The sequence below is a fragment of the Ceratotherium simum genome, chromosome 33 (assembly GCF_057802395.1).
Source record: "Ceratotherium simum simum isolate JZ-2026a chromosome 33, ASM5780239v1, whole genome shotgun sequence".
Taxonomy (NCBI): Eukaryota; Metazoa; Chordata; class Mammalia; order Perissodactyla; family Rhinocerotidae; genus Ceratotherium; species Ceratotherium simum.
The window spans coordinates 2,934,475-2,961,488 of NC_141932.1; the positions used below are offsets into that span (position 1 = coordinate 2,934,475).

Sequence of the window (27,014 nt, forward strand, 5' to 3'; positions counted from 1 at the left end):
CCTCAACAAATCCCAAACAGGATAATTAAAAAAATTCTACACCAGCATAATCAAATTTCTGACAAAGACAAACATTTTAAAAGCAGCTAGAGAGAAAAGACATACTACCTGTAGGGGAACAGTGGTTTTAATGGCAGATTTCTCACCTGAAACCTGGAGGCCTGGAGGAAGTGGCATAACATTTTTCAAGTACTACAAGAAAAGAACTGTCAACCATGAACAGTATATTGCACAAAAATTTCCTTCAGGAATGAAGAAATGAAGACATTCTCAGATGAAAGAAAACAAAGAACATTTGTCACCAACAGACCAACCCTAAAAGAATGGCTACAAGAAGTTTTCCAAACAAGAAGGAAACGCTAGCAGAAGGCGCCTTAAAACTTCAGGATGGAAGAATAATGAAAAGGGTAGGAAATAGAGGTAAATAGACCACTCCTTCTTCTCACAAGCTTTTAAAAATGTTTGACAGTTGAAACAAAAACTATAACATCATTCAATATGGGGCTTAACATATGAAGAGTAAACTCCCAAGACAACCATATTAAAAGAATAGTGAGTGTAAAGGGACCTAACAGAAGTAAGGTTTCTACACTTCACTCAAATTGCTAAGATGTTGATGACAGTAGACTGTGATAAGTTACACATGCACATTTTAATACCTAGAGTAACGACTAAGAAAAACAAAAAACAAAACAAAAAAACATACAAAGATATATACCCCAAAAACACCATACATGAATCAAAACTGAATTCTAAAAAATGTCCAAGTACCTAAAAGAAGGTAAAGAACCCCCCTGCCCCCCACCACACACACACACACAAACTAAATGAGAAAAACAGGAACAAGAAACAGAGAAAAAAATTTAAAAATCAAAGAAAAATGGCATATTTAGTCCCAATATGTCAATAACTACTTTAAATATAAATGGTCTAATATACCAATTAAAAGACAGAGATTGTCAAAGGGGGGGTGGTGGAAGCAGGACACCTCTATATGCTATCCATGAAAAATTTACCTCAAATATGACAATATAGGTAGGTTGAAAATAAAAGAGAAATTTACCTCAAACATGACAATATAGGTAGGTTGAAAATAAAAGAGATGGACAAAGATAAACCATGCAAACATTAATAAAAATGCAGCAGTGGCTATATTAATATCAGATAAAGTATACTTTAGAGCCAAGAAAATTAACAGGGACAAAGAGGGATGTTAGTTACATAATGATAAAGAAATATATAATGACCAAGAAAATACAGCAATCATAAATGTGTATGCAACAAACAAGAAAACTGTCAAATACACAAAGCAAAAGGTAATAGAACTGAAAGGAGAAATAGACAATTCCACAATTATAGTTGGAAATTTCAACATTCCTCTTTCAGTGATTGATAGCAACACTAGACACAAAATCAGCAGTGATAGAGAAAATCTGAATAACACCATTAACCAACAGAATCTCACATTTATAGAACACTCCACCCAACAAAAGCAGAATATACATCCTTTTCAAGCACCCATGGAACAGTCAACAAGAATGCTGTTTATAGTCATTTGTTTCTGGCTCATAAAACAAACCTCAACAAATGTAAACGTTTTGAAATCACACAGAGCATGTACTCAGACCACATGTGAAACTAGAAATAAATAACAAGGACAACAGGAAATATTCCAAACACTTGGAAACCAAAGAGCACACTTTCAAATAATCCATGGGTCACAGAGGAAGGCTCAAATTGAATCAAGAAATATGTAAACTGAATGAAAGTATAATTAAAATGAGTATTAAAAGTATACGAAAATTTGTGGGATGGAGCTCAAACAGTGCTAAGAGGGAAATTTATAGAACTGAATGCTTACATTAAAATAGAAAAAAAAAAAGTCTCAAATTAATAATCTAAGCTACCATGCCACACAGAGCAAAATAAAACCAAAGCAAGTAGAAGAAAGGAAATAATACAGATCAGAGAAGAAATTGAAAACACAAAAACAGGGGCCAGCCCTGTGGCCTGGTGGTTAAGTTCAGCACGCTCCGCTTTAGCGGCCTGGGCTCGGTTCCTGGGTGCAGACCTACACCACTCATCAGCGGCGATGCTGTTGCAGCAATCCACATAAAAAATAGAGAAAGATTGGCACAGATGTTAGCTCAGGACAAATGTTCCTTAGTAAAAAAAAAAAAAAAATAGAGAAAATCAATAATATAAAAAGCCTGTTCTTTGAAATAGTCAATAAATTGATAAACATCTGAGAAGATTAACACAGATAAAAAGAGAGTGGACATACATTTCTTTTTTTTTTTTTTTTTTAAAGATTTTATTTATTTTATTTTTCCCCCCAAAGCCCCAGTGGATAGTTGTATGTCGTAGCTGCACATCCTTCTAGTTGCTGTATGCGGGATTCGGCCTCAGGATGAACGGAGAAGTGGTGCCTCGATGCGCACCCGGGATCCGAACCCGGGCCACCAGCATCGCAGCGCGCGCACTTAACCACCAAGCCACAGGGCCGGCCCTGGACATACATTTCTAATATCAGACATAAAACAGGAGATATAACCCCAGATGCTCCTGTCATGACAAGAATAACAAGGAAATACTTCCAACAAGTCCACAAATTCAATTAGAAAACTAGATGAAATGGAACCATTCCTCCAGAAGGGCAATCTATCAAAACCCACCCCACCCAATATGAAACAGATACTCTGAATAGCCTTATATTGATTAAATTATATAAATATGTAATAGGCATCCAAAAGAGAAATCTCCAGGCCCAAATGGTTTCACTGGAGATTTCTATCAAACATTTAAAGAAGAAATAACACCAATCCTACAAAATCTCATCCAGGAAACGAAAAAAAAAAAAAAAAGGAGGAAGAACACTTCCTAGTTTATTCTGGGAGGCCAGTATTACTCAGACACCAATATCAGTACAAAAAAATTAAACTATAGACCAATACGCTCATGATTTTAGACATAATAATTCCTCAACAAAATATTGGCAAACGATGGGGCCAGCCCTGTGGCTTAGCGGTTAAGTGCAGGCGCTCCGCCACTGGCGGCCTGGGGTTCGGATCCCGGGCACGCACCGATGCACCGCTTGTCCAGCCATGCTGTGGCCGCGTCCCACATACAGCAACTAGAGGGTGTGCAACTATGACATACAACTATCTGCTGGGGCTTTGGGGAGAAAAAGGGAAAAAAAAACAAAACAAAAAAAAGGGGGAGGATTGGCAATAGATGTTAGCTCAGGGCCAGTCTTCTTCAGCAAAAAGAGGAGGATTGGCATGGATGTTAGCTCAGGGTTGATCTTCCTCACACACACAAAAAATGTTAAAAAAAAAAAATACTGGCAAATGAAATAGTACAACACATACTTATAAAGAATTCTATTTCATGACCTGGTCGGGTTTATTGCAGGGATCCAAGGCTGGTTCAACATTCAAAAACCAGTCAAGGCAATTCATCATATCAACAGGTACAGAAATCACATCAATTGAAGGAGAAAAAACATTTGAAAAATTCAACACCCATTCATAATGAAAGCTCTTAGCAAATTAGGAGGGAAACTTTCCAAACTAGATAAAAAACATCTATATAAAAACCCACAGCTATTATCATATTTAATGGTCAACACTGAATGCTTTCTCCCTAACATTAAGAACACAGCAAGTGTGTCCTCTTAACATTTCTATTCAACGTTGTACTGGAAGTTCTAGCTAGTACAATAAAGACAGGAAAAGGAAATAAAAGGGACACAAATTAGGAAGAAGAAATAAGATGTTTGCTATTTGCTGATAATGTTATTATGAAAAAAATCCTGAGGAATCTACAAAAAAACTGCTAGAATAAGTGAGTTCAGCAAGGTCCTAAGATACAAGGTCAACATACAAAAATTAATTATACTTCTCTTATAACAGTAATGACCAAGTGCAAACTGAAATTAAAAACTCAATACCACATAAAACGACTCTAAAAAAAGGTACCTAAGACAAAAACCTAACAAAATATGTTCAGAATCTATAAGCTGAAAATTATAAAACACTAGTGAAATAAATCAAAGAGGATCTAAACAAGTGGAGAGACATACTTCGTTCATGGACTGGAAGACTGAACATAATGAAGATGCCAAATCTCCAAAATGATCCATGGATTAACGTAACTTCTATCAAAATCCCAGCAAGATGTTTTGTAAATATAGACAAGCACATGATAAAATTTATATGGAAAGCCAATGAAAAAACTGATATGGAAAGCTAAATCAGTTTTTAAAAAAGATAAAGAAGGAGGAATCATTTTACCCAATTTTAAGACAGTGATAGCTACAGTATTCAAGATAGTGTGATATTGGCAGAGGTTTAGAAACACAGATCAAGGGGATAATATAGAGAAACAGACCAACATGAATATGCCCAACTGATTTTTGACTAAGAAGTAAACGCAATTCAATGGAGGTGAGACAGTCTTTTCAACAACTGTGCTGGAACAACTAAAGATCCTTAGGCAAAAACAAAAGCAAGAAACTCAACCTAAACCCCTCATGGCAATACAAAACTTAACTCAACGTGCATTAGAGATTTAAATGTAAAAGGTAAAACTATAAAACATTTAGGAGAAAATATTCCAGACCTAGAGCTTGCTGAAGACTTCTCAGACATGAGAAGGCATGACATGACAAGGATGAAGAGGTGCTGATACAATAACGCTATGGATTAATACAACAAAAATGGCCTGGCCTACAATGGCAATACAGAACTACAAGTGTGGTCATTTGAAAGGCCCTGAGGAGGGTTCAAAGTGAATACAGGATTAGTTTTACATCGTTCTGTAGAGTATATTTCTTAATGTGAGGGAATACTATCACATGTAGCTCAAAAAACTGCCAAAGGAGGAATTCCAAAATACCCTGATAAAAGGTACTACTCACTAGTCATTAAACCAGGACTAAGCCCATGGTGACAACTGTGCAGCTCACACGTATCTGCCCACATATATGCCCACTTTATCTGTTAACATTCTAGCCACTCTACTTGACAGTAAATCTCCACACAATCTTTTATAAGATTAAAAATGATCTGTGTTTGTATTTCTGAGTTTATCGTTATCCTTCAGCTTAATTTAGTTATGTGTTTTGTGCTGGCTCTAATTCCACCCCTAGAAAACTGTTGGAGAAGCCTCTTTAAGGAAGATTGCAGAAGCTCAGAAACCATAGTGAGGGGAGAGTTAGGATTCATCTGGGAAGGCTGCACAGCTACACTGTCATCCTCACCCCACAGAAAAATAAAGAAAAAGAATAAACAAGTAGATCAAGTATGAATGTTGGGTAGTTAAAGACACACGAAGAGGGGCTGGCTTGGTGGCGCAAGCAGTTAAGTGCATGCGCTCCGCTGTGGCGGCCCAGGGTTTGCCGGTTTGGAAACCGGGCGCGCACTGACACACCACTTGTCAAACCATGCTGTGGCGGCGTCCCATATGAAGTGGAGGAAGATGGGCATGGATGTTAGCCCAGGGCCAGTCTTCCTCAGCAAAAAGAGGAGGACTGGCATGGATGTTAGCTCATGGCAGATCTTCCTCACAAAAAGAAAAAAAAAACAAAAAAAAACAAGAAAAATAAAGACATACGAAGAAACAGGTTTTTGAAAAAATCAGTCTTAAGTGTGCAGTAAAATGGGCCCATTCATACATACATCTTTCTCTCCTTAAATATGTTACTTCATAACTCAAGCCTTCATATTTCTCATGAGGACTTAGGCTACTCAAGGGTACAGACAATGCTGTAGAACAAAGGCTTTCAAAAAATGTTTCCAGACCTGACCTCAACTGGCTGACTATCCTGACAATGGACAGCCGTGAACATCTATACAAGACAAATGAAGGGGACAAGGCCCTGTCTCTGAAGCAACACTTCCCTCTCCCCGAATCAACTAAGGGATGACAAATTGCCATAGGCTTATCACAGAAGCCTAAGAGAAGCTGTGCTTGCATTTCTTTCTATTTTCTCTCCTATGTCTCCTCCTTCTTTGTTTAAATATCCCTGAGATAACACTGCAGTGTAAACTAAGGAGAAAGATGTGGCTGAAGGTTTCACTAAGTGCACAGTAAAGATTGGATTACTCTCCTGGATGAATTCTCAGATGTAGACTAAGGTTCTAGGCTGGGTGCATTTCTAACATGACTCTTTAGATGACAACCGATATCCTGCAACAGAAGGTTTTCAGGGAAGAAAACTCTTTGGCATGCATGATCCAATTCTGAGTAAGATGTTTCCTCCGGCAAAAGATTTTCCTCAGTGGTTACATTGAAAAAGTCTTTCCCCAGTAGTTCTTAGAGGCTGACTGAGGATTGCCCACTTGTGAAGGGTCTTCCCACTTCTGTTACACTGACAGGGTTTCTCCCAGAATGAACCCTCTGATGCTGCGTGAGGGATGAGCTGCGACTGAAGGCCTTTCCACACTCACTGCACTCATAGGGCTTCTCTCCAGTGTGGATGACAGAGTGTCGAATGAGGCTTGTGCTCCAGCAGAAGGTCTTCCCGCATTCCATGCATTCATAAGGCTTCTCTCCACTATGAATCCGCTGGTGCCTTGTGAGGCCTGACCTGCGGTTGAAAGCCTTCCCACACTCTATGCACTCAAAGGGCTTCTCTCCAGCATGGATGCTGATGTGTCGAATGAGGTCTTTCCTAGTGCTAAAGCCTTTCCCACATTCTTTGCACTCAAAAGGTTTTTCTCCAATGTGGGCCCTTTTATGCAAGATAAAAGTGTAGCAGTAGGTGAAGGCCTTTCCACATTCGGTGCACACATAAGGCTTCTCTCCAGTGTGGATAATGGCGTGTCGAATGAGGTTTGCCCTCTGGCAAAAGGCCTTGCCACACTCGATGCATTCATAGGGCTTCTCTCCACTGTGAATCCGCTGGTGTCTTGTGAGGTATGACCTGCGGTTGAAGGCCTTCCCACACTCCATGCACTCATAGGGCTTCTCTTCAGTGTGGATGCTGAAGTGTCGAATGAGGTCTGACCGATTGCTAAAGGCTTTCCCACATTCTTTGCACTCATAGGGTTTTTCCCCAGTGTGGACCCTTTTATGCAAGATAAAAGTGGAGCAGTGGGTGAAGGCCTTTCCACATTCAGTGCACTCATAGGGTTTCTCCCCAGTGTGACTCCGCTGGTGCTGCTTGAGGTGTGACCTGCGGTAGAAGGCCTTCCCACATTCAAGGCACTTATATGGCTTCTCTCCAGTGTGGATGACGTAGTGTTGAATGAGGTCTGTGCTGTCGCAAAAGGCCTTCCCACATTCACTGCATTCAAAGGGTCTCACTCCACTATGGATCTGCTGGTGCCACGTGAGGTGTGACCTCCGGTTGAAGGCCTTCCCACACTCCATGCACTCAAAGGGCTTCTCCCCTGTGTGGATGATGTAGTGTCGAAGGAAACCTGTCTTATCTCGAAAGGCTTTCCCACATTCTTTGCACACAAAGGGTTTTTCACCAGTATGGCTTCTGTTATGCAACACTAAATTGGAGCGATGAGTGAAGGCCTTTCCACATTCGCTGCACTTATAAGGCTTCTCTCCAGTGTGAATCCGCTGGTGCCTCGTGAGGTGTGACCTGCGGTTGAAGGCCTTCCCACACTCCATGCACTCATAGGGCCTCTCCCCAGTGTGGATCATTTGGTGCTGGAGAAGGTGTGTGCTCTTGCTAAAAGTTTTCCCACACTCCGAGCACTCATAGGGCTTCACTCCAGTATGAATCTGCTCATGTCGAACAAGGAAGCAGTTCTTGTTAAACACTTTCCCACATTCCTCGCACTTATAGGGATGTTTCCTTTCACGAATCAAACGATCTTTCACTGGTCCACGTGAGTCACGTTCGTAGAGAATATCTCCTAGAGAGACTCGCTCCTGTACAATCCTTGAGTGTAGACCATCATCTGTCCTTTTCCCAGGGAGGATCTCCCCCTGGGGGTCTATCCCTGGTCTGGAGTGGCTTTCCTGAATTTCCGATGGCCCATCCTGATCCTTGCGTTGCCCCACCTGGGAGTCCCCTGGGGCTTGCTGAGTCAGGCATTCCTGGGGTGAGACTTCCTCAAACAAGGCCAGGTGAGAAGGAATAGTCTCTGTGGTCTCAGGTTCTGTGCTGTCACCTGAAGGGAATACAATATAGAAAAGGGCTTAGTAGTGATGGCAACACAGACGAAATGAAATCACAACTGCTGTGTCCTCAAATCCCTGAAAGCTTTAGAGGAGAAATCCAGAGGGAGAGGACGGAAGGGGGACATGAGTGTCTGGAGACAAGGGGCAGGTAGACAGAGTAATGATGACACTGCATGTGGTGAGTTTGCTCAAAGCAAGAACATCTCAAGGTGCTAAAAGAGGCCAGTGAAGGCGCACCTAATGCAACCTAGATGGGAGACAGGAAGAGGTCAGGGAGGCTCCCAGACAGGGTTATGAGCTGAGTCCCACTGGAGAGGTAGAAGTTGCTGCACAGAGACAGTGGGAAGGCCATCTCAGCCTTAGGAAATAGAACAAACAAAGGCACAGTCTCCCAAGCATCAGGGAACTGCAGTGTATCAGGATGGGGCTGGTGAGAGTGGAGCCTCCAAGAGGGGATTAGTGTCCTTCCAAGAAGACACCAAGAGAGCTTGCTTCTTCCCTCTGCCACGTGACAACAGAATGAGACTGCCATCTGCACAGCGGGAAGCAGGCCCTCACCAGACACCAGATCTGCCAGCACCTTGATCTTGGACTTCCAGCCTCTAGAACTGTGAGAAATAAATGTCTGTTTCTTTAAGCCGCCCAGTCTGTGGCATTCTTGTTATAGCAGCCCAGACTGACTAAGACAGCAGGGTATAAGTAATGTTCTCATTCTTGAGTTTGGTGATGTTTAGTGTATTATTTTCAAAAAGAAATGAATGAATAAATAAATAATGTAATTAATATATCAATTAATCAAGGTCATTCAAAAATCAGTGATAACAATGTATCACAAACCAAGGTTTATGATTAATTGAAATCTGTACCTGAGTCCACTAAACAAAAGTTGGAGGTCACATGAGTATCATGGTTAAGATCATGGTCTCTGACCACAAAAACCCTAGGCCCACGCTCCAGAAGAACTCAATATTAGCTTTGCGGCGCCTGGCAACGTACTCAAATTCCATAAGCCTTCATCTTCTCTTCTAAAAAATAAAGCTAAAAAGAGAGCCAGAGTAGGAATGTTGTGAGGATGAGGTAAAACATCGCATATACCACATTCAGGATGGTGCCAGATACCAAGTAAAAAATCCAACACACGTTAGCTTTAATTTTTTGTTATAGGTTAGTCAAATAATATTCATCTGGGACCTAACCAGGAAGCATGTAAAACGAAGGTGTTAAGAATGTGTGGATTAACCTTGGAGAGTATTTAAGAGTAAGAAGAACATGAGATGCCAGATGAGCCAACATTAAAGTGGTGACCAGAGTAAGAAGAGAACAAAGGCCCAGTGAGAACAGGGGCAGAGAACCCAGAAGGCCAATCGCTCAAACACGACACCATCCGAAAAGTCTGCGCCACATCATGAGCTTACACGGCACGGAGGTCAGGAGTGTCAGCTCTGGAGCCAGAACACCTCTGCTCAAACTGTGCCTGAACTATCAGCTGACACTGGACAAACGACTTGGCCGATCCTGTCTCAATTTCCTCATCTGAAAAACTGAGACTCTCAGTTCCTGCCTCACAGGCTGTCAGGAGAGTTAAATGAGAAAATGCCTGTACAGCGCTTGGCACAGTGCTGGACACTGCAGGAGCGTTCAGTACACTGTGGGCCATGACTCATTATTACGGCCGCTGCTGTATTTTAAAATGGGGAGCAAAGCAGCGATGTATAAATAATGAACATTTCAGTGCTGTAGTACAGAGGAACCCCCTCGAAGGCCTGGAATGTGAAAGGGTGCAGTCACTCTGCAGCACTGTTTGGCAGTTTCTACTAAAGCTGAACACATTCCTACTCCATGACCTGACCTGTACACATACCAGAATATATTCCTCCCAGGAACCAGTGCTTACACACACCAAAAAACATAACAAGCAGAATTAGGCTGAAAACAACAGGAATGCCCATCAAGAGGGGAACAGATAAATGAGTGCAGTTTTTCACACAATGAGATGTTACACTGTACCAAGAGTGAACAAACACCAACCGTACGCAACCACTTGAGAAGAACCTCAGAGACATAATGATGGTCAAAAGAAGACAGATATGACAGACAGGATACTGTGGGGTTCAACAGTCAAATCCAATCTATGCTGATATTCTAAATAGGGCTTACCTAGCAGAAGGAGCTATCGAGAGCAGAAGACCCTGATGACGTGTTGGAAATATTCTACATGTTGACCTAGGTGGTGGTTACATGGGTTTATACATATACAAAAATTCATCAGGCTGACCACTTAAGATTTTTCTGCAACACAGCATATGAGTTACACCTCCTTCTAAAAGTAAAAGAAAATAATAGTAAATGGAAGGGATGGAATGCAAGTGTAGATATCTCTTGCAAGAGTGAGACAACTTCTCCAAGAAGATCGATTGTACAGGGAAAGTACAGTCAATGCCAGTGTGAAGTCATTAGAGAGACGTAAGCGTTTTTTATTTACTTTCCTCAAGTGTGAGGCAACTAAGTGCATATTTATGTTGGGTAGAGAATGGATCAAGTTACAGAAGAGGCAAAAAAGAAGTGAAAAAGCAAGTTCCCTAAAAAGGTGTGATCTAGATTCTGGTGTAGGAATTGGCCATGGTCCAGGGCAGGGTCTCCTCTGGGAAGGTAAGAAGCTAAGCTACACATGACAGAATGAGATGAATGTGTTAAGGGCTGAGGAATTAGCAACACAAGGACGTAGACTCTGTTTTCACCGTGAAAATATGTGGAGACATCAGTGGCTGGGGGAGGGGTGAAGGTTTGGAACCAGGTTTGAGTGGCTGAGGGAGCTGGTGTGGGAGACAGAGCAGACCAAAGGCACACAGGAGATGTGGGGAGACCAGCTCTGAGTGTGCTGGCATCACCCAGGTAAAAGATGAAAACCTGGACAGAGACTGGGGATGGGTCTCATGTGGGTGGTGGAAGTGATGGAGTCAAGACACTTCCATGTAGGATGGACAGGAGCTGGATTTGTCTGGATGCAGGGGTTGGTGGAGATGGACGTGTGGAGGAGCTGTCTGAGGTTGCATCTAGCCTTCTAACCTGCAGGAGAGGTGGGAGGAGCGGGCAAGATCATTACCTCCCTCTCAGGCATGTTGAGCGAAAGGTCCCTTTTCCACATTCACAGGAGATGTGGGATTGAGGACCAGAGTGAAGGTTTGGAACAGACTCTGAGGGGCTACAGAGAAGATGGACAAAGACAATCACGGGCTGGTTGAGCAGCCCAAGGGACCAATAGAGGGGAGAGAGCATGACTCTGCAGTGGTAGCAATCAACACACATGATGGTCTCAGTGCCCTCAGCAGCCCAGATGTGGGGCAGAGAAGGTCAAATGTCACCTTGAGGTTTTACCAATCAGGAGGGACAGGAAGAGAGGGAACAAGGGAGGGCTTCTGAGATTCTGACTGACGCTCAGAGGAGGGGTGGATGGAGAAGGTGGAACAGGGTGGGATGCACAGTGTAGCTGGAAAGGCCTTGTTTCCTTCAAGTTCAGAAGGAAATGTGAGATACTCTCACTACTCACTAGGACTAATAGCATGATGTGAATAATACTAATAGCTTACTTTTGCTGAGCCACTCACTATGGGTCAGGCCCAGTGCGAAGCAGATTCACGCATAATCGATTACATTCTCAAACAACACAGAATGACACAGAGGCTATTATCACTAGCATTTTCTGGAACAGACTGTGAGTAGCAGACCACACTCACCCAACCCTTTGCTCCTCTCCTTGGACACACAGCTCAGCCTCATTTCCCAGCCCCAGGCACCCAAGTGAGGCCAGATGTCTTGTCAGTGGAATGTGAGGGGAAATAATGTGTGTGGGAGTGAGTGTGACATCTTCTCTTCTCTCCTTTCCCCTCTGCCAGCTGGAGGGTGCCAGGACAACCATAAAGTCTCATGTTGACGACAGAAGGTACCTGGGTCCCCGGATAACTGTATGGTCACAGCTCCCTGCTGACCCACATGTACAGTCGTTGGTGTGAGAAACATACTTTTCAGGGCCGGCCCAGTGGCGCAAGCGGTTAAGTGCGTGCAATCCACTGCGGCGGCCCAGGGTTTGCCGCTTCGGATCCCAGGCGCGCACTGATGCACTGCCTGTTAAGCCATGCTGTGGCAGCGTCCCATGTAAAGTAGAGGAAGATGGGCACAGATGTTAGCCCAGGGCCCGCGTTCTTCAGCAAAAAAAAGAGGAGGATTGGCATCGGATGTTAGCTCAGGGCTGGTCTTCCTCACAAAAAAAAAAAAAAAAAAAACATACTTTTCATACACTGACCCAACGATATTTTGGAACAGCCTGTTAGACCAGCTAGGTTTACCTTGGCTGATCTTATGCACAAAGGCATACTGTGCAAACTCCTCAGGGCCACAAGGCTGCTGTGTGTCACAGACAGTTTTTTTCCGAGCCCAGGCAACTGGAGCCGAGAGCCTGAACCTACCTACATGCCCCACACCTCCCCAGGAACAGGAAAGAGTGTGATGGGGTGGGGAAGGGGAGGCAAAGGGACCCCAGCTTAAATGGCTCCATGGATCCCAAGCCTTCAGAGAGGCCATAATAAGAAAGTCCCCACCAATTCCAGAGCCATGGTCACCCTGCTGTCTGTAAGCTGCTGTGACCCCCACTGGCCAGCTGCTGGCACCCACCTGGGCAGGAGCTTGCGGAGAGGCCTCTCTTCAATGTCCGTAACTCGGGGCTGTGCTCCAACGGGTAGATCAGTTCTGGTTTGGGCAAAGGACAGCCTGTTCACGCAGAAAGAAAGACGACATGGGGATTCTGGTGAGAAGAAAGAAACCTCTCGCTCTAAGTTTGGACTTCAGGATTTGGAGGAGACCTGGGAATGGAGCTGCTCCTATCCATGCAAACAAAATGTTGGGACCTGGAAACCAACTGCAAAAACCCCTCACTGGGCCCCAGAGACTGAAGACATCACTGCTGGCTGTGGAGACAGACAGCACCAGCTCCCTTGGATCTCCATCCTTTGGAATCCCAAAACTGCTCAAACATGTTTCCTGAAGACGCTTTCTTTTTCTTTTTTTTTTTTTTTTTTTGTGAGGAGATCAGCCCTGTGCTAACATCCGCCAATCCTCCTCTTTTTTTTTTTTGCTGAGGAAGACGGCCCTGGGCTAACATCTGTGCCCATCTTCCTCCACTTTATATGGGACGCCGCCACAGCACGGCTTGCCAAGCAGTGCGTCGGTGCGCGCCCGGGATCCGAACCAGCAAACCCCGGGCCGCCGCAGCAGAGCGCGCACACCTAACCGCTTGCGCCACCGGGCCAGCCCCTCTTTTTCTTTTTTTTTTGTGAGGAAGATCAGCCCTGTGCTAACATCTGTCAATCCTCCTCTTTTTTTTTTTTTTTTTTTTTTGCTGAGGAAGACCGGCCCTGGGCTAACATCCATGCCCATCTTCCTCCACTTTATATGGGATGCCGCCACAGCATGGCTTGCCAAGTGGTGCATCAGTGCATGCCTGGGATCTGAAGTGGTGAACCCCAGGCCACTGCAGTGGATCGCGCGCACTCAACCGCTTGCGCCACTGGGCCAGCCCCTGAAGACGCTTTCTAATGAATCCAAGTCAGGGGCCTCCACCTCCCTGCACCTCCACAACACCTGGGTGCCTGGCAGCCACCACAGACCAATTCAAACACAATCTTTGGGGTGAGGCCCAGGCATCAGTTGATTTTAAACACACCCCAGGTGATAGTAGCCCACCTGGTCGGTTAAAAAGCCCTGGTCTCTACCATCTCACAAATGGCATCCCTGATCATTGGTAGTCTGAGGTAGGCAGGTGACCTATGCCAGCCACTCTGAGTAAAGAGAAAGTTTTACTCCAGGAAGGGCTGAATGAGGCGCCTGCAGCTCCTGTCGTCCTGAAGCATCTTGTGACTTCTGTGAGGGAACCAGCCTGAGCATCAGGATCAAGGAGAGGAAGCGAAGAAACAGATAACCGGGTTGGTACCCACCAACCTGTGAGCCAGCACCACCTCTGAACTCCTTATTAGGTGAGATAATCAATTTCCTTCAGGGAGAAGACTGTTTGAGCTGGTCTGTCAGGTAGCCAAACACATATCGACAAATGTAGGGGTAAAGACTCTGTAGAGAAGTCAGTGGCAGAGGTACCAGGACCCACAGAAATCTCATCAGTCATCACTAAGCAAACGTTCACTGATGTCTGTCACGGGGCAGTGGAGAGGTAAATGAGACCTCCCTTCAGCTCTGTGAGGAGTCATGCTCCTACAACCTCAGGACCTTTCCACATGTTGGCCCTTCTACCTGGGATGCTGTTCTCTCCCCATCTTGCTCTGTCTAGCTAACTCTAACTCTTTGGCTCTAAGGTCAAACATCACTTCCTGAGAAGACTTCGCTGAACTGTGGCTCCTGAGTTCAGGTGCTTCATTAATCGGCCATGTTGCCAGGGAATTCTTAATCCTAATAGTAAGCCAAAAACTAATATTTAGGGGACTTCCCAGGTTCGGTTCTGCATGTAGGAGCTTGGAAGTCACCACTCCATCCTAACAACAAACAAAAAGCTGATCAGACTGAAAAATCAACTTTGCAGTGCCAGGATAGGAAACCTGAACTGTAATTAGTGAATTGCTAGAGGCTCAGTGCGAACAACTCTAAGAGTAAAAACCTTCCAGGGGGACACCGTCATGGGGGGGACCTCACAATATTATGAGATTTACCTCCAGGAGCTAGACCAGGTTCATACAGTAAATACAAAAGAAAAATCCCCCTGGGCTTCTGGCAGGGGAAGAAAACAGAACCAACTCTGAAACACACCAGAGCACTCTGTTCTTAACAAGGCCTGCCTTCAGGAGAAGCTGGTTAACCAGAGCCTAAACTGCTGGGGTTTTATCAGAGCCTAACTGACCTGGGGAAGGAAAATAACCCACTCCAGTCAACTCTAGCCATCCTGTCCTACCTAAGTCAGGGAGAAAAATACTGAGAAACTTGTGAGGTTTACAGTCTCAGGGAAATACACAGTCTCAGGGAAAGACTGAGCCCTAATCCTAGGACTACAGAATGCTTCCCCATCTCCCCATACCTCATCATGACATTATTAAAGGTCTATTTACAGCAGTTCCTTTCACCCAGTACATCATGTCCAGCTATCAAGAAAAAATTACAAGCCATACTAAAAGGCAAAAAACACAATTTGAAGAGACGGAACAACCTTCAGAACCAGACATGGCAGGGATGTTGCAACTATCAGACCGGGAATTTAAAACAACTATGATTAATATGCTTGGCGCGCTAATAGATGAAGCACACAGCATGCAAGAACAGAGGGGCAATGTGAGCAGAGAGATGGAAATCCTAACTAAGAACCAAAAAGAAATGCTACAGATCAAAAACACTGAAGAATGTCTTTGATGGGCTTATTTGTAGACTGCACACAGCTGAAGAAAGATATCTCTGAGCTTGAGGATGTTATCAATAGAACCCTCCAAAAAAGAAAAGCAAAGAGAACAAAGACTGAAAAAAACAGAACAGCATATCCAAGGACTGCAGGACAACCACAAAAGGTATAATATACAAGTCATAAAAATAACAGAAGGAGAAACAAGAGAGAACAAAACAGAAAAAATACTTGAAACAACGATGACTGAGAATTTCCCCCAAATTAATGTCAGACACCAAACCACAGATGCAGGAAGTGGAGAGAACACCAAGCAGGATAAACGCCAAAAACACCCCCAAACAACAACAACAAAAATACACCTAGGTATATCATCTTAAAACTACAGAAAGGCCAAGATAAAGAAAAAAAATCCCAAAAGAAGCCAGAGTGAAAAAAACACCTTACCTACAGAGGAACAAAGACAAGAATTATATCTGATTTCTCCTCAGAAATCATACAAGCAAGAAGAGAGTGGAAAGAAATACTTAAATTGTTCAGAGAAAAATCCCAGCAACCTTAAATTCTATACCCTGTGAAATTATCCTTCAAAAGTGAAGGAGAAATAAAGAATTTCTCAGAGAAACAAAAATTGAAGGAATCTGTTGGCAGCAGACCTGCCTTACAAGAAATGTTAAAAGAAGTTCTTTAGAGAGAAATAAAATGATGTATATCAGAAACTTGGGTCTACATAAAGAAAGGAGGAATATTGAAGAAGAAATAAGAGAAGATAAAATAACTTTTACTTGTTTTAACTGATCTAGCAGATAACAGTATGTTCAAAATAATAGCAACAATGTTATTTGACTACGTATGCTTATGTGTATCTTGTGTGTGTGTGTGTATATGCTTAAGTATGCTTATATACAAGTGAAATGAATGACAGCAATGATACAAAGAACAGCAGGGAGGAATGAGGATTATTTTGTTATAACGTCTCACACTACCTGTGTAGTGGTATATAGTGTTATTTGAAAGTGGACTTAGATTAGTTGTAAATGTATATTGCAAACTCTAGAGCAACAACTAAAGAAAGTAAGAAAAAAAACCTATAATCCATACACTAAGAAAGAAATATGAAATACTCAACTGAAACCACAAACGGCAGAAAAAGAATAGAAGACAAAAACAGGAACAAAGAAGGACAACAAATATAAAACAGTAATAAATATGTAGATATTAATCCAACTATATCAATAATCACTTGGAATATCAATGGTCTAAATGCTCCAATTACAAGACAGAGATTGTCAGAGTGGATCAAAAAACAAGACTCAATTACATGTTGTCTATAAGAAACTTACTGGAAATATAAAGACACATACAGATTAAAAGTAAATGGCTGGAGAAAAATATCCCATGCTAATACTAGTCAAAAGAGAGCAGGAGTAGCTATATTAATTTCAGACAGACCAGACTTCAAAGCAAGCAAAATTATCAGGGATAAAAAATGGCATTACAGCATGACAAAGGGGACAATGTGCCAAGAAGACATAAAAATCTTTAATGTGCCTGTGCCTAACAACACAGCATCAAACTAGATGAGGCAAAAACTGATAGAACGACAAGGAGAAATAAATGAATCCACTATCACAGTTGAAGACGGCACTACCCCTCTATCAGAAATGGACAGATACAACAGGCAGAAAATCAGTAATGACATAATTGAACTCAATCACACCATCAATTAACTGGATATAACTGACATTTACAGACTACTTCATCCAACAACAGAATACACATTCTCTAGTGCACCTGGAACATTTACCATATTCTGGGCCATAAAATACACCTTAATAAATTTTAAAAAGAATAGAAATCATATAATGTCTCCTCTCAGACTACAAAATAATAAACTAGAAATCAATAACTGAAAGATAACTGGAAAATCCCCAAATACGTGGAGATTAAATAATAGACTTCTAAATAACACAGGGGTCTAGGAAGCAGTCTCAAGAGAGTAAAAAATAAAAAAGGATTCTGAACTAAATGAAAATGAAAATACAACTTATCAAAATTTGTGGGATGCAGTGAAAGCAGTACTTATAGAGAAATTTATAGCATGGAATGCATATTTTTAAAAGGAAGAAAGATCTAAAGTCAATTATATAAACTTCCACCTTAGGAAATTAGAAAAAGAAGAGCAAATTAAATCAAAAGTAAACAGTACGAAGAAATAAGAATTAGAGCAGAAATCAATGAAATTGAAAAAAAGGAAATCAACAGAGAAAAACAACAAAACCAAAATCTGGTTCTCCGAAAAGATCTAAAATTGATAAGCTTCTAGCCAGGCTAACTAAAAAAAAAAGAAAGAACACAAACCACTAATATCAGACATGAAAGAGGGGACACCACTATAGATCCCATGGACATTAAAAGGATATTAAGGGAATACGATTAACTACTCTATGCTCACAAATTTGATAACCAAGATGAAGTGGACTTCAAAGATACAATCTGCTAAAAGTCATACAAAAAGAAACAATCTGAATAGGCCTATATTTATTAAGAAAATTGAATCAATAATTAATAACCTTCTAAAACAGAAAGCACTAGGCCCAAATGGGTTCACTAGTGAATTCTACCAAACACTGAAGGAAGAAATTATACCAATTCCCTAAAATCTCTTCCAGAGATAGAAGCAGAGGAGATATTTCCTACCTCAATCTGTGAGGTCAGCATTATCCTAATACCAAAACCAGCCAAAAACATTACAAGAAAACTACACACAATAGCTCTCATGAACACAGATAAAAAAAATCCTCCACAAAATATTAGCAAATCAAACCAACAATGTATAAAAATAGTATACACCACAACCAAGTGGCATTTATCCCAGCTATACAAACGTGGTTCAACGTTCGAAAATCAATTAACGTCACATTAATAGGCTAAAGAAGAAAAATCAATCATATCAATAGATGCAGAAAAGCATTTGATAACATCCAACATCCATTCATTAAAAAAAAAGAACTCTCAGCAAACTAGGAAAAGAGAAGAACTTCCTCAACGTGATAAAGAACGTCTACAAAAAACCCTACAGCTAACATCCTCTTTAAAGGTGAGAAACTTCAAGCTTTCACACTAAGATCAGGAATAAGGCAAGGATGACCTCTCTCACCATTGTTTTTCAACATCATACTGGAAGTACTAGCTAATACAATAAAAAAAGAAAATGAAATAAAAGGTATACAGATTGCAAAGGAAGAAATTAAACTGTCTTTATCAGCAGATGACAAAAATCCAAAATCCAATATGTAAAAAATCCAAGTCAACAAAAGACTTCTGGAACTAATAAGCAATTAGAGTATGGATACAGGATTATTGCAAGGTTGCAGGATACAAGGTTAATGTACAAAAGTCTATTTCTTTCCTATATACCAGCAATGAACAAATAGAATTTAAAATTAAAAATGCATTAGCATTTACATTAGCACTCCCCCAAAATGAAACACTTAGGCATAAATCTAACAAAACATGTACAAGATCTATATGAAAAAACTACAGGGCCGGCCCCGTGGCTTAGCGGTTAAGTGCGCACGCTCTGCTACTGGCGGCTCGGGTTCGGATCCTGGGCGTGCACCGACGCGCCGCTTCTCCGGCCATGCTGAAGCAGTGTCCCACATACAGCAACTAGAAGGATGTGCAACTATGACACACAACTATCTACTGGGGCTTTGGGGAAATAAAAAAAAGGAGGAGTACTGGCAATAGATGTTAGCTCAGAGCCGGTCTTTCTCAGCAAAAAGAGGAGGATTAGCATGGATGTTAGCTCAGAGCTGATCTTCCTCACAAAAAAAAAAAAAAAAGGAAAAAACTACAAAACTCTGATAAACAAAATCAAAGAACAAAATAAATGGAGAGCTATTTCATGTTCATGGATAGGAAGACTCAATATTGTCAAGCTGTCAGTTCTTCTCCATTTGATCTACAGATTCAATGCAATCCCAGTCAAAATCCCAGCAAGTCATTTTGCAGATATCAACAAACTGATGCTCAAGTTTATATGGAGAGGCCAAAGACCCAGAAGAGCCAACACAATACTGAAGAGGAAGAAAGTGGGAGGACTGACACTACCCAACCTTAACACTTAGGATAAAGCTACAGTCATCGAGACAGTGTGATATTGGTGAAAGATAGATCAATAGAACAGAACTGAGAGCCCAGAAATAGACCAACATAAATTTAGTCAACTCATCTTTGACAAATACACAAAGGCTATACAATGGAGCAAAGATAGTCTTTTCAAGAAATGGTGCTGGAACAACTGGACATCCACATGTGAAAAAAGAATCTAGATGCAGATCTTATACCCTTCACAAAAATTAACTCAAAACGGATCATAGACCTAAATATAAAACATAAAACCATAAAACTCCTAGAAGATATTATAGGAGAGAAGCTAGATGACCATGGGTATGGCGATGACTTTTTAGGTAAAACACCAAAGGCATGATCCATGAAAGAAATAGTTAAAAACTTCTGCTCTGCCAAAGACAGTACCAAGAGAATGAGAAGCCACACACTGGGAGAAAATATTTGCAAAACACACATCTGATAAAGGACAGTTATCCAAAATATACGAAGAACTCTTAAAACCAGACAATAAGAAAGCAAAAAGAACTTGATTAAAAAATGAGCCAAAGACCTTAACAGACACCTCATCAAAGACAATATACAGATGGCAAATAAGCATAGGAAAAGATGCTCCACAGAATACGTCATCAGGCAAAAGCAATTAAAACAACAAGATAGGGCTGGCCCTGTGGCTTAGTGGTTAAGTGCATGCACTCCGCTACTGGTGGCCTGGGTTCGGATCCTGGGCGCATACCGACACACTGCTTCTCCGGCCATGATGAGGCCGCATCCCACATACAGCAACTAGAAGGATGTACATCTATGACATACAACTATCTACTGGGGCTTTGGGGGCAAAAGAAGAGGAGGATTGGCAATAGATGTTAGCTCAGAGCCAGTCTTCCTCAGCAAAAAGAGGAGGATTGGCATGGATGTTAGCTCGGGGCTGATCTTCCTCACACACACACACAAAAAAAACACGATACTACCACACACCTATTAGAATGGCCAAAACCTGGAGCACTGACAACACTGGTGAGGATGAGGAGCAGCAGGAACTCTCATTCATTGCTGGTGGGAATGCAAAATGATACAGCCATTTTGGAAGACAGTTTGTTGGGTTCTTACAAAACTAAACATACCTTCACCACAAGATCCAGCCATCACACTCATTAGTATTTACCCAAACATGCCAAAAACTTATGTCCACATAAAAATCTGCACATGGATGTTTATAGCAGCTTTATTCATAATTGCCAAAACTTGGAACCAAACAAGATGTTCTTCAGATAAACTGGATAAACTATGATACATCCAAACAATGGAATATTATTCAGCAGTAAAAAGAAATGAGTTATCAAGCCATGAAATGACATGGAGGAACCTTCAATGCATATTACTAAGTGAAAGAAGTCAATCTGAAAAGGCTACATACTATATGATTCCTACTATATGACATGCCGGAAAACACAAATGGAAACAGTAAAAAGATCAGCGGTAGCCAGGGGTTGGTAGGGGATGGGAAGAATAGGCAGAGCAAAGAGGATTTTTAGGGCAGCTAAAATATTCTGTATGACACTATAATGATGGGTACATGTCATTATACATCTGTCCAAACCCACAGAATATACAACACCAAGAGCAAACTCTAATGTAAACTACGGACTTTGGGTGATGATGATGTGTCAGTGTAGGTTTATTAACTGTAACAAATGTACCACTCTGGGGGGAAATGTTGATAATGGGGAGAGTCTATGCACATGTAAGGGTAGGGGCTATATGGGAAATCTCTGTACCTTCCTCTCAATTTTGTTGTGAACCTAAAACTGCTCTAAAAAAATAGTCTTAAAAAGGAAAACCCCAGGGCCAGCCCCGTGGCATAATGGTTAAGTTCAGCGCGCTCTGCTTCAGCGGCCCAGGTTTATAGGTTTAGATCCCGGGCGCAGACATACACCACTTGCTGGCCATGCTGCGGGGGCATCCCACATACAAAATAGAGGAAGATTGCCACAGATGTCAGCTCAGGGAGAATCTTCCTCACTAAAAAACAAAAAACCCAAGAACTAACATTTATATCCCAGGGACTGAGACAAGCTACTTAAATGCATTATGTTTTGTTTTGTGTGTGTGTGAGGAAGATTGGCCCTGAGCTAACATCTGTTGCCAATCTTCTTCCTTTTGCTTGAGGAAGATTTTCCCTGAGCTAACATCTGTGCCCATCTTCCTCTATTTTGTATGTGGGATGCCGCCACAGCATGGCTTGATGAGTGGTGTGTATGTCTGCGCCCGGGATCCAAACCCACCAACCCCAAGCTGCCAAAGCAAAGCTCATGAACCCAACCACTATGCCACCAGGCTGGCCCCATGAATTACGTTTTTTAAAAAATTTAATTAAATTTATGCACTAATTTAGAAAAGAAATGACATATTTAAAATATCAAGTCTTTTCATTCAGGAACAAGGTATGTGTCTTCATTGCTCTAAGTCTTTTTTAGGCCTGAAGCAAAGCGTTATACTGTGCTTCCTGTGGGCCCTGCATGAAAAATTCTATTTCAGGATTTCCGTACATCATCCATATGAAGGACATACTGTGATTAGCACCATTTTATAGATGAAGAAACCAGGAGTCAGGCAGATAAAGTGATTTGCTGAAACCATGGAAATGATGAACGGCTGAGCCAAGATGGAAACCAGGGTCTAGTCATCTCTGGAATCTGGCCTATTTAACTACAAAGCTACATAACATTGTTCCAGAAAATGCCAAGTCCAAGTGTGAGGATGATGACCATGCCAACATGAAGGATGATGATATTATTAACAGTACTGACAGCAGCAGGAGTCAAAATTGCTAAACCTGCATATAGCAAGGCATCACCAGGCATTGTTCTGAGCCATTTACCCGCACAAGCGCCCTGGGAAATAGCTACTATATTACCTCATTTTACCTATGAGATAACTGAGGCACAGAGGGGTTCAGTAACTTGCTCAGGAACACACAGCTCACAAGCAGCAGAGTGGGGATTGGAGACCGGAGGTCTGGCACCAGACCCTGGTCTCCCAAGCGCTAAACGAAGGAGGAACAGCAACACTCCTGTGTGGAGCCGGCAGCCTCAGACCAAGTGGGCTGTGGTGGTGAGAGGGAGACGTGAGCGGAATGATTCAATCCTCAGGAAACAGGGGCCAGAGGGAGGGGCAGACTTGATGACAACAGACTTCAGCATTTCATGCACCACTAAAAGTAAAAAATTGGGAATCCCACACATGGATTTGGTCAAATAGAGACATCTGCATAAACATCAAATATCATCTATTCTAACCAACATTTTACAAAACAAAGAACTTCTACTACCAAAAAAACGCAGAAGAGAGCTTTTCACAATGAAGACGTGTCTTTTATTTTTTTTTTTAAATGAGGATTTTTCTTTTTTTTTTTTTTTAATTTTATTTATTTATTTTTCCCCCAAAGCCCCAGTAGATAGTTGTATGTCATAGTTGCACATTCTTCTAGTTGCTGTATGTGGGACACGGCCTCAGCATGGCCAGAGAGGCAGTGCGTCAGTGCGCGCCCGGGATCCGAACCCGGGCTGCCAGCATCAGAGCGCACGCACTTAACCGCCAAGCCACGGGGCCGGCCCAAAGACGTGTCTTTTAAATTGAATGGATTAAGTTTTATGAGATCCACTGCAATGGCCCCATTTTCCTTACCTGCCAAGGACGACATGCTGGGAGACTTAAATGAGTGGAGCATGAACAGAGAAACAATATACATAGACAGAAAGAAGTAGAGACAAGGGCTGTGTGGGCCTCAGAAAGCAAGAACTAGGTGATCACATCTTTCTGCAAAATAAGTGTGGCAGAAAAAGCCACTGTGAAAAGACAGTGACATGGGCAGACCCAGAGAGAGAGGCCAGGACAAGAGACCCAGAAGCCAGGGTACAATCACGCTTCTCTAAGTTCCTACACCAGTCCCTTGAGGAGCCCCACTGGAATTCTTGCTTTTGGCTTCTGAGAGACACCCTCATTTCCTCCCCACATCCCTCTCCTTTGGCTGTGACCAAAGGCAAACTATATTTCTGCCCAACCCTCTCTGAGATACAAGGAGACCAGGCAGAAAGAGGTGAGTCTAGAAAACAAGTGAAGTTGTGGGGAGGAGGGTAGGTGGGCTACAGAGGCCTTCTTGACCAGCCAAGCCTGGAGCCAGAGGGTGGAATGAAGGAGGTGACAGGTCCTCCACATGGCACAGTTGGGGAGGCCTCACCCAGAGAGACCAGGAGCCTGCAGGTCTCCAGCGTCACCTCCTGGTACAGGGTCCTCTGGATGGGCTCCAACTGCCCCCACTCCTCCTGGGTAAAAGTCACGGCCACATCCTCAAAGGTCACAGACACCTGGAAAGTCAAACAGAGGCAGCAGTGTTGGTCTTGGGGCTGCTGAACGGGATCACAGACCGTCTCTCTCAATGGTGAAGGTGCAATGAGGCCAAACACCTCCCGAGGGCTGAGCTCTGCACTGGGCTCCAGGAGGCGGACACTGCTTTGCACTGATTACAGCAGTAGAGGGGACAGAGGCCTCCCATGTGGGAGCCAGTGGAGAACGGCACAGGGTCAGGACCATCCTGTGTGGACTGAGGCACAGAATGGTGAGGACTCTAAGATGTCAGAGAAATGGGAAAGAGTAATAATGATAATGAAAACAATACCAATAATAATTACAGCAACATTACCCGGGACTTATTGGTCCTCATTGGTCCTCATTGTGTGCCTGCCTGGTGCTGAAGGCTTCACGTGTCGTGTTAGAAGTGAATGAAAGTCCCTAGCGCTTTAGTCATACTGCTGACGTTTGAATCCAAAATCTTAAAATCAACACTTGCCTGCTGTGTGAACTTGGGGACTTCATTTCTCTGAACCTCAATTTCTGGATCAATACAATAATTCTCACTCAGCAATAACAGTTATGAGAACTAAAGAAACAATACTTGTAAAAGAAACACTGGGGTGACTGGTCACAGCCCTAGGTCAACACCATCATTATCTTCATGCCACTCAGGGACGTGAAGTCCAGGGAGCTCTACCAGTTCACCCAAAGTTTACACGTGTTATGAGCAGAGACAGGATTTGAACTCAGGCCCCTCTCGTCTAGAGCCTAACTGCATAACCCTGACACTCCTCCATTAAAAGTAAAACCATAGTTAATGAAGATGTGAAGCATTTCAAATAAATTGCACAGTTACATTCATTTCAGCCACCACTGAAAATATTTCTGTGGATATTGGCAGAGGAGTGGGTTCATTATCACCCACCTCACAGGACAGTCACCTGAGTTGGTGGCACCTGCTTGGGAAGTGGCAGGGCCTGGAGCAGCTCCTGTTGCCGTCTGCGCCTTGGAGACTCCCAGGGAGAACCCACAATGAGCCATCACTTCTTTTCCTACCTGAGTCCTGACAGCATATATCCGTGAGGACAGAATACTTCAGGACCAGAAAACAAGAGTAGCCAAGGACAATGCAGGCGGGGCCATGAGAATAACGGCCTCCGACTGCCCATGATGTCTGTTCTGGCTGAGCAGGATGGAACATTCAGCAAATGACCACACAGTCTGGCACTCCCAGGACATGTCTCAGCAGATGGGGGGGTGGAGTGGGGTGGGGGAAGGACTATGGCAACCCCACAGGTCCTCAGGGAACTCCTTAAACAGCCAATACATCTTTTTTTTTTCCACACACTTCCACCTGCTAAAATGCCATGTCGCCCACTGGTGCCCAAGACCACTGACTGGAAGGAAGCCCACTTGGCTTGCATAGTTTACTTTAGGTGTCACCTGCAGGCCTCCCTATCCACTGTTCAGACAGAAGAGGGTAAAAATACAGGCTGTGGTGGTGAACTACTGGTTGTTAGTTTCTGCTACTTAAGAGCTGCAGTGGGGGCCGCCCCATGGCATAGCGGTTAAGTGCCCGTGCTCCGCTGCTGGTGGCCCGGGTTCCGATCGGGGCGCACACCCAACGCACCACTTGTCAAGCCATGCTGTGGCGGCGGCCCACATAAAGTGGAGGAAGATGTGCATGGATGTTAGCTCAGGGCCAGTCTTCCTCAGCAAAAAGAGGAGGATTGGTATGGATGTTAGCTCAGGGTTCATCTTCCTCACAAAAAATAAAAAATAATAAAATAAAATTAAATTAAGTACTTAAAAAAAAAAGAGCTGCAGTGAACTTGGGCAGGTAACTGAACCTCTCTAAGCCTCGAGTTGTACTTTTGCAAAACAGTGATAATAACAGAACTTAACTCTGAGGAGTTGAGGATTAAATGAAGTGATATATTATGCCTGCCTGCCTGTCAGCCCACAGTAAGGACTCAATGAAGGCCAGCTATTATGGTTCTTTTGTTGTTTTCTCTTTGCTCCCACAACATCCCGGACAAATCCCACCAGGCACACTTATTTAATTTTGCCAGGTTCCCTACACAAGAATGCCAGAGCATGACAAGCCGGGAGGGGGTCCTTTTAGCCTGAACTGCTAGGAGAGTCCTCTCCACATAGGCGACGTCTGAGCAGAGGCCAGCAGGATGTGAGAGGGAGGCCCTGCAAAGACACAGGGGCAGTGTCGCAGGCAAAAGCCAGCGCAAAGGCAGAGGGGTATGAGAGAGAACCGAGCATGGCCAGGGGGGTGTGTCGGAAGAACCGTGAGGCAGGGAAGAAGGGAAGGTCAGAGGAGGGGGGCCGGGAGGATGGGGAAGGGACCCGCAGGCCACGGCGGCGCGCTGGACTTAAAAGCGTAATGGGAGCCCCTGGAAGGAAACTTCAATCATCCTTCCCGCACTGACTGAACACCTGTCAGAGACCCGACGCTGCTGTAGGACTCCGGATAAGTGACAAGCCGGCGCCACTTGCTGTAAATAAACGACAAGGACAGAGAGAAATCGAGTGGCTTAGGCGGCCTCCACCCCGCCCTGGAGCCCTCCGCGAACTAGCAGAGAAGCAGCAACGCCGAAAACATCGTCCACTCACCCGCGCCGGGTCCCTCCACGCCGCCGCCATCACGGGACCCTGTGGAGAGAGCGGGGCCCGGAGAGGCGGCGACAGGATTCAGCCGGCCGCCGCCCCTCCCTTGCCCAGAGTGAGGTGGCCTCGGGTGACTGTCGCCCTCCGAGCCTCAGTTTCCCCGGCGTGAAAGGCGCACGAGGCCCAGGGCGTCGCGTGAGGGCTGCGGACACAGAGGCTGGGGCCCGGGCGGGACCTGACGGGACACCCCCGTTATGGAGGACACGGGGCGGGTGTTCGGCTCGTACAAAGACGCGGAGGTGGGCCCTACCCTCCTGACCGCCCTCCCCTACTCGGGCCTGGGAAACGCGCACGGCCCATCGCTCAAGGCCCCACA

The 27,014-nt window shown here is 43.6% G+C and overlaps 1 protein-coding gene across 1 annotated transcript; it reads right to left on the bottom strand.

The window, feature by feature from the left end:
• Positions 1-633: 633 nt before the first annotated feature.
• LOC101403176 (uncharacterized) lies at positions 634-27,014 on the bottom strand. The gene is made up of 4 exons (XM_087421032.1): positions 26,645-27,014; positions 23,907-24,033; positions 12,814-12,909; positions 634-8,135 (listed from the first exon to the last, which is right to left on the bottom strand). The coding sequence occupies exons 1-4, from the start codon at positions 26,672-26,674 to the stop codon at positions 6,319-6,321; spliced, it is 2,070 nt and encodes a 689-aa protein (XP_087277158.1). The 5' UTR covers positions 26,675-27,014; the 3' UTR covers positions 634-6,318.

Coding starts and splice junctions, on each gene's coding strand:
- LOC101403176 (XM_087421032.1), bottom strand. CDS start 26,674: ATGGCGGCGGCGTGGAGGGACCCGGCGCGG. Junction 24,034..26,644: donor CGTGGAGGGACCCGGCGCGG/GTGAGTGGACGA, acceptor TTGACTTTCCAG/GTGTCTGTGACCTTTGAGGA. Junction 12,910..23,906: donor CAGGCTCCTGGTCTCTCTGG/GTGAGGCCTCCC, acceptor CTGCGTGAACAG/GCTGTCCTTTGCCCAAACCA.